General features: G+C 37.4%; 1 protein-coding gene across 1 annotated transcript; it reads right to left on the reverse strand.

Annotated features, from left to right (window-relative positions):
* Positions 1–7,368: 7,368 nt before the first annotated feature.
* On the reverse strand, positions 7,369–8,813 carry LOC146707205 (uncharacterized). Its single transcript, XM_085460739.1, has 2 exons — positions 8,756–8,813; positions 7,369–8,144 (listed from the first exon to the last, which is right to left on the reverse strand). Exons 1-2 carry the CDS (start codon positions 8,811–8,813, stop codon positions 7,405–7,407), a joined length of 798 nt encoding a protein of 265 aa, XP_085316865.1. The 3' UTR covers positions 7,369–7,404.

Here is an 8,813-nt window from a genome sequence, read left to right on the forward strand (position 1 = left end):
CTGCACAGAGGGAGTTGTGAACATGCACTTCTGTGTTGGTGGGTTTAGGATCCTCCTCACACTCACACTGATGAAGACTGTCACTGGAAGATGTCTCCATTGCATCAGCAGGACGTAAGCATTTGTAAAATATTACAGTTTGTGATGTTTTATACATATTTTTATTGCATCATTTAAAACTATGAGATATAAAATAAACCAATTTTCATAACATTTTCTGTGTATTTAGTTGTTTTCTTAATAGGTTATTTGGAACATCATTGCAACCTGTCAGCTTTTTATTGAGGATTTAGAAAGTTGCTGGTGGCCCGAGTGTGTAGAGTGGGGTGTTGTTTTTGTCACATGGTGAAAGTGACCTCATGGGGAGCAAAGAGAACAACTGAACAATTTGGGGATTCACAGACTTTCGTAATCGCTAAAAACAATTAATAAAAATTGTTCTGTGTGAACTAAAAGCTCAAATATAAACCATCCTGACACTGACACAAATGATCTGCTGTTTATAAGCAGGACAGTGTTTTCATGAGCCTGGATGAAGCTAATTTGCATGAGTTTAACCTGCTGGTCAAAAACTTGCATGACTCTGATATCACTCTAACTTTCTTCTGTTTATTTATTCATTTTTGCTAATTGTAGTAGATTAATATGTTCACCAACTGATTGTTGGCCTGAATGTTTGAATGTTTGCAGTTTCAGGTCCTACTGATCAGTTTTAAGTATTGTAGAAAGTGAGCAGCAATTGAATCAAGTCCTGGGATGAAATGGGACAAAAGGGTAATGTGACAGCCACATTAGTTCCCTTCCCTCGTTTAACAATGTGTAAGCAGACTGCTTTAACCTGCAATTTACTGCATGTTGTTAGGCTGCATGGTACAACCACAGTCTGCTAACCACCCGTGGTGATCGAAGGTTTTGAGGTCTTGCTTGAGCTACTGATGAAGTTTTATCAAAGCTTGTTAAGTTTCCCAACCACATTTTATCCTGATGGTCCAAGGCTTACATCTTTATGCTCACAGACGTACTTCTGTAATTAATCAGTGACCGATTTATTACTTTAAGTTACAGTGTGAGGGGCATTAATGAACATAAATCAGATTTAACTGGATTATGTGTTTAGGTCAAGAGACACAGACCTTCATCTTTAAGAGGCTCTTCTTGAATATCTAATCACGATGTTTGTGTTTGTCTGCAGCATCACTGCAGCAGAGAGGGTATAACACAAGGCCACAGTCATGTGGTATTCTGTCCTGCTATTAAGTGAATAAAATACTGAAAAAAACATCTAGACACTAAATACAGTCACTGTCCACTTCATTAGTTACACCTGCCAGTACTGTTTTGGACCTTCTTTCACCTTCAGAACTGCCTTAATTCTTTGTGGCACAGATTCAACAAAGACCTGGAAACATTCCTCACAGATTTAGTTTCATATTGATATGATAGCATCACACAGTTGCTTCAGGTTTGTCGGCTGTGCATCCATGTTGCAAATCTTCTGATCCACCACATGCCAAAGATAATCTGCTGGATTGACATCCGTTATGAGTATACTGTGGTCATAAAACGATGGACATGGTCAGCAGCACAGCTCAGAGAGCTTGTACCTCTGGAAAGGCCACCTGAAGTTTTCACCAGCGAGTTAGAAAAGAACAGAGGGTTCCTCAAACAGTGTTTCCTAGTGTTTCATCAACAAAGTAGAACTTATTCTTCAGACTGTGCAAAATTTGCTTTCATGGTTATCCTGCTGCGAGGGTGAGCTCTGAGATGGGCCGAAGCCATGCTGAAACCAAACCCAAATTTCATTGCAAAGTGTTTATGACAAAGGATTTAGCTGATGCTGCGGGCAATAGGCTGTTTACCCTTAACCAAAGTGAGAGGAGGTTTAGCTCTTTATCTCACACCTCATCGTCCTTATGACTGCTCCATTGACTCGCTTACTGGTCCTCCTTCACCTTCCAGTAATCAGTATAATTTTTAAACCCAAATGGGTCGTTTCGGTTATTTGAAAATAGCATTTTCAGCAAACACACCAGGAGTCTTTCAGGCCCTAGTCAATGACATCCTTTGTGACTTCATCATCCACATTTTCTTTATTTCAACAATATTCTTAACTTCTCCCAGTTGTTTTATACCTGTCAAGTCCTTCTCAAATGTCTCCTAGAAAAAAACATCTCAATTTAAAAGGTGAGAAATGTGAATTTCATGTTGATTCAGTGTCATTCCTGGGCTTTATTGTTGAAAAAGGTCATTTAAGAGAACACTCAAAGTGGTTGAATGGGCAGTTCCCTCAAACAGGAAGCAGCTTCAACAATTGCTGTTTTGCTGACTTTTACTACCTTTTATGATTTCAGAAAAATAGCTCTATTGTTATCATATTCAAATTTTATTTGTCACACACACAACCATACACTGTATGACATGAGGTGAAATGCTTGTAGCTGTGCAATGCAATGCCCGACCATTAAATGACAGTGGTTTTACAGTATTTACAATTTACAGGTTATTACAAAATTTACAGATTTTACTTAGAAATTTACAGTAAAAATGTGCAAATAGCAGAAAGAGATTATAAATTATAGGACGTGTGCATGAAGAAAAACCAGAGTGCGTGTGGTGATGTGATGTGTGTGAGAGTCCAGTCCTACACCTGGTTCAGGGCCCGAATATCCACATTTTCTTTATTTCAACAATATTCTTAACTTCTCCCAGTTGTTTTATACCTGTCAAGTCCTTCTCAAATGTCTCCTAGAAAAAAACATCTCAATTTAAAAGGTGAGAAATGTATGGAAGCCCGTTTCCGCCACTAAAAAAAAAAAAAAAAAAGCTAGTATCCATAACTCGAAATTTCGAGTTATTTTCTCAAAATTTCGAGAAATATAACTCGAAATTTCGAGTTAGCTCTGCCAATCAAAAATATACGTGAATGCGGTCGCTTTCTTGTTACCCGGAAGCATATTACGCAGGACCGCGCACTCAAAAACGGATCCCAAAAAATTAAAGTATGTTTGCTGATAGTAACACCATGTGATTCAGCTAATAACACAGGGATTTCATCATTTGTGAAGCCAGGCTGAAAACACTCAGCAATCTGTGCATTCACGACTGGATGTAATACCGGTAGCTTAGCTGTAGCATTTGTAGCTGAGGGCTTCAGCTTCCGGGTAACATGGAAATGACGTCATTCACGTAGATTACTGATTGGCAGCACTAACTCGAAATTTCGAGTTGCTTTTCTCAAAATTTTGAGTTAATATGTTGAAATTTCGAGAAAATAACTCGAAATTTTGAGTTATGGATCCTTTTTTTTTTTTTTAGTGGCGGAAACGGGCTTCCATAGAATGTGAATTTCTTAGAGCAGATTTTAAATAAATGGAGACAAAAGAGGCTGGCTGAAGTGAATAACTAAATCACTTTGGAGGTCACACTCTTGATGCGGTCTGTCTTCAGTGATCGAGGCCTGTGCCTTGTTGAACCTCTGTGCACATCTGTCTGTGGAGGCGGGATCAGGGAAAAGAAGTTGCTACATGAAATTAGGATCTTCAGCTGGACTAATGCTGAGTGTAGCTGAATGTATGGGCATCTTTCAGGACTGTACAAATCCACAAATATGGATTATTTATAAACAGCTTAGTGTTTATACATAAAGGAACCAAAAGTTCACATCTATAGCTTTAAATTTGGACAAATCTGTCAACACAACCATCATGAATAGAATAAAATACAAACAAACACTGAAACTAATGAAAAATTATACATGATATATGAACTGTGGAACCTAACTGAAAAATAAAATTCAGAATAAACAAACTCACACATTATATGAAAGGTATAAACTGATTTGCAGGCTCACTATGCTGCACTGCCCCCGTGTGGTCACAACGAAACACAACAGCTTCTCATTTTCTTTTCCTCACTAGGCGCTGCTGAAAGTGTAATTTGAATTATCCCTTCACTAAAAACAAAAAACTAAAATACAAATAATCACATTTCATCATTCTTAATGATCTCATTATCAGTTTCTATTATCCATCTACATTCTTACTGACTCGTCTCACATCCACCCTCTCTACTCAGCATCCTCCAGTTTTTATTTTTCTTTCCTTCCAGAAGAATCAGTCAATATAATCTGTCATCACCAATAAAATCCTGAAAGTTTATATAAGAAGGACTTAGAAAATATCTTGTGTAGTATTTTGCAAGACAATCCAGCAGTTTTTAAATGATGAATTCATTTATTAATGGAATAAAGTTATCCAAACGTGCCTGGCCTACTATGAGAAAGAGACTCAGGTTAACTGGCTTATTGTCAGCGGCCACTTTAGCTGGTTGTTGTAAAATCTGTGGGGAGCAGAAAACATCAGCCGTTAATCAGTCTTTCATTTTATTAAAATGAAACAGTTGATTTCTCAGTGCCACAGACACTATCATACTGTACAGGCACTCATAATAAGGCTTCAGTTCTCTGAGATCTGAGAGGAGACGGTTTGTATGAACTAAACCACGAGAAACAAAGTTTATCTGGACAAACTGACAGACAAAAGATTAACAAGCAACCTGACAATTAATAACAATATGAGACAATATAAGTTCTAGTCACTTGTTTTCTTTATTATATATTTAAAAAGAGGAGATGTTGAGTAATACATTCTTACATTTATGCAGCACTATGATCACACCAAAACGCAACAGGTTCTGAACATTGATCATTTCCTGAACTTTGACCTCAGTACTTGTTGCTGAAAGTAATCTTAAAGTACTTTTTTATCATCATGTCAGGGAAGCTTTGAATCAAGTTTACAAATACAAAAAATATATAAAACTATCAATTGACTAACTAACTAAACAGACTTTTCTTCCCTGGCTGATGTTATTTTCAGTAAAACATTAACCAACACTTGTTACCTGTTATTACAGGTTATACAGCTGTTATACAGTTTTACAGATGTTAGGATTTTGCATCTTAATAAAAACATTCTAGTGTAATTTGTGTAATACATCATTGGTATTTACCTCATTTTAAAGCCTGACAAGGACTAGATTATATGATTTACATCCTGATATGTTAAATTCTAGAAACCTGTCCTTAGTTAAATGCAGGAGTGAAGTAAATGTACAGATTTATTCCACCACTGTCAGCATCTCAGAGACACAGCAACATTAACTGTTAAAGGAAAAATCTTCTTTTCCCCCACTGTCTGTGAAATCTATGATCTGTCCCTGTGTCTTTGTAAACGTGACTCTACAGAGAGGCAGGGAGAGTATGTGGTGTGTGTTTAATGCTCACACACTAGCTGTAGACTCTCCACTAAAGCTTGTGTAGCTGACAGTGATGGGATTTCCGGCTCTTTTTAGAGAACCGGCTCTTTCGGTTCGGCTCACTAAAAAGAGCCGGCTCTTTCGGCTCCAAAAAGGCTCTTCAGGTTGTTTTGTTGCTTTAATTAATTTATTATTAACAACAATATAAAATTATGCACAAAAGGAATTACTAATGTAAAAAAAAAAGTGGTTTTATTTTTATATGTTTATATATAAATATATGCGGTGGCCCCCAGAGACAAAACACGTACAAACTCCAAACACATTTCTAGCATGAACTGAACTTCCAAAACAGAGCTACCTAGATCACTTAAATTACACAATTGAAAGCATGAAACCATATGTGTATTGTTTGTGTATTTATACACAAGCATTCATAGTCAAATAATTTTTTAAAAAAAAGTTCATTTACCTGTTACTACCACACACCAAATCCGGTCGTTGGTACTTGCTGGCTTGTGTAGCCACTAGGTAACAAAAGTTCAACACTGCGCCCTAGCATCCTGGAGCACTTCTGTTGTGTTTTGTACGTGTTTTGAGTTTTTATGTGCTTCGGAGTTTGTACGTGTTTTTACGTGTTTTGGAGTTTTTACGTGTTTTTTAGTTTTTACATGCTTTGGAGTTTGTACGTGATTTGGAGTTTGTACGTGTTTTTACGTGTTTTGGAGTTTTTACGTGTTTTGGAGTTTGTACGTGTTTTTACATGTTTTGGAGTTTGTACGTGTTTTTACGTGTTTTGGAGTTTTTGCATGTTTTGGAGTTTGTACGTGATTTGGAGTTTGTACGTGTTTTGGAGTTTGTATGTGCTTTGTCTATAGGGGCCACCGTAAATATACTTTTATTTATTCACTCCACATAAAATGTAATAAATAAATCATATAATACAAAAACCAACTATTCACATTTAAACTTTTAACTATTTAAATTTTCAGCTTTTTCCTTTTACAAATTTAAAGTGAAACAACACAAAACACTGCAAGCCACAACACAATTAAATATAAATTATAATATGAAAACAAAAAGAAGATGCACATTCTCTGTCATATGGACCTGCATGAATAAACTTTCCGAATCCTTTATCATCTGCAACTGAAAATAGTTGTGGATGATTACTATACCTTTCTAATGTGATGTTGTTGTCCCTGGCTCTCTTTCTCTCTCTCTCCCTCTGGCTCTGTTCGTGTGCTACTGAGTGTAACTACCGCCCCTCCCCCCTCTGCCCAGCGTAAAGCACAAGGCTCGCGTGCTGAGTGAAGCGGAAAAAAAGTGCGAGAGAGAGAGAGGGTGAGAGAAGAAAAAAAAATACAACCCACGTGACGGCTCGCAATAAGGAGCCGGCTCGCGTCGTTCACGTCTAAGAGCCATTTCGTTCGCGAACGACCCATCACTAGATCACACGAAGCCCTGTTTAACATCTCGTTTAGAAGTACTGTTAGTTTTTCAAAGAGTAGCAGGATTGTGGGGTTGCAAATTTTAAAGGCTTTGCAGAATTTCTTCAGGCCGGAAAGATGTTGGTTTAGGCTTTTGGAACACAATTTAAACAAAAACACACAATTTACAGGAGATGATGTGAAGTGTGATGCCAACAGTTTTATTGAACATACAACTTAATCAGAAACTTAAAAGAAAGGAAAGACCTCTAGCGTGTTCGCCTTAAGCACATGCAGGCCAAAAGCCAACAAAAATGAATAAAGATGAAGACTCTCGGGGCACTTCTGAGCTCCTTTAATGGAGAGGAGCTCCTCCTCCTTTATTATATAATTATCCATATTTTATCTTTAAACTGATTTAATTCCATCTTAAACTAGATTGATTTCCCCAATTTTGTCAAAATCATTTTCTTAAAAACATTTATCTATTAAATGTGTTTATTAATGTGCCACTTTGACCAGTCTATCAATTTGCACAACTTTGCATTCCTCTATGATATTCAACATTTGTCTTGCATAACTTTCTGGACTTTCTTTCAATTACCTTTTCATTGTTCTTTTTTTTGGGGGGGGGGGGCACAAGGTCAGCCCATAGGGTCAGGAATAATGACTGTTATGCCAACCTTATAGTAAGAAGCAATTAATACTACAGATATTTTTATGCCTTTAACTGACCCCTCTGAGTAAATCTTTTCCCACAGGTGCCACAACAATGTGGCTTATCACCTGTGTGAATTTGCATGTGTATCTTCAACTGATTCCTCTGAGTAAATCTTTTCCCACAGGTGCCACAACAATGTGGCTTCTCACCTGTGTGAATTCGAATGTGTCTGTTTAACTGACCCCTCTGAGTAAATCTTTTCCCACAGGTGCCACAACAATGTGGTTTCTCACCTGTGTGAATTCGCATGTGTCTAGTCAACTTTGACTTCCAAAAAAATCTTTTGCGAAAGGTTCTGCAAGAACGTGGCTTGTCACGTGTGTGAATTTGCATATGTCGACTCAGTGTTTCTGACCTGTAAAATCTTTTCCCACAGGTGCTACATAAATGTGCTGTCTCGGAATTTTGAACACTCAGGCCTGATACGATTTGCGCTGAGTTTATACTGTGTGAATTATCATCCTTTCTTTCGTCCTGATCTGTGTCAGGAGAGTTGTGAGAATGGAGCTGGTCATTGCTTGGTTCTGGTTCACTGTGGTCACTTTCTTCACGAGCAGGAAAAGTTTCAGTCTCCTGCTTTAGAACAACCGTTTTTTCCACTTCAGTGGTACGGAATTCCTCCTCTTCCTCTTTAATCTGTGAAGGATCCTCCTGGTGTAGACTGGAATTCTTCTCCTGGTTACAGACCTGCTGATTTGTGAGCCCATCCTCGTCCTTACAGTCATGTTGTGGAAAATCTGAAGGGACATATCAAAAAAACATACATTTGAGAAATTACAAGGTAAGCTTAACCATTAGCAGGTCTCTACATGGTAAGCATATGGCTTAGATATACCTATGAAGGCATGTTGTGGGGAGAAACAGTTTTGCTGCTTATGTGAAAACCATTTTGGCTGCTCATTTACAAATTCTACAAATAATATAAACAGATTATCTAGGATGAGAAAATAAAGACGATATATAATCAAACAAAAGCACAAAGTGGTATCTCTTAAATTTTGTTATCAAAGTGCACAAAACATTTAAAAGTTCACTTAAAATTATTCAAAAACTTTACAGGACACTCACTTCAGGATTTATTTATTTATTGTTTAGATTAACTATTCATTGCCTTAAAGTTGGGGAGAATGGGAGGTAGAGCCTTCAGCTGTCAGGTCCCTCTTCTGTGGAAAAAGCTGCCAGTTTGGATTCGGAAAACAAACACTCTCTCTTTAAAAAGAAAAAGAAAAAAAAATATTGGGCTTAAAATTTTCATTTTTGATAAAGCATACATTTATGGCTGGATCAGGTGGCCCTGATTAGGCTCATTGAGATTTAAACTGGGTGAGAGAACAGATCTTTCTTATACCTCTGGGTATAGAGTTCCACAGCCTGGGAGCAGAACAGCTAAAAGCTCTGCTTCCCAT

This window comes from Copadichromis virginalis, linkage group LG6 (genome assembly GCF_057382275.1).
Source record: "Copadichromis virginalis isolate Kocher_CV1m ecotype Utaka linkage group LG6, C_Virginalis_male_GT1.1, whole genome shotgun sequence".
Classification (NCBI taxonomy): Eukaryota; Metazoa; Chordata; class Actinopteri; order Cichliformes; family Cichlidae; genus Copadichromis; species Copadichromis virginalis.

What these genes read in the sequence shown, in the direction of transcription:
- LOC146707205 (XM_085460739.1), bottom strand. Translation starts at nt 8,813, where the DNA reads ATGGGAAGCAGAGCTTTTAGCTGTTCTGCTCCCAGGCTGTGGAACTCT. An exon ending in GTGGAACTCTATACCCAGAG is followed by an intron (nt 8,145 to 8,755) that starts GTATAAGAAAGA and finishes ATGTCCCTTCAG; the next exon opens with ATTTTCCACAACATGACTGT.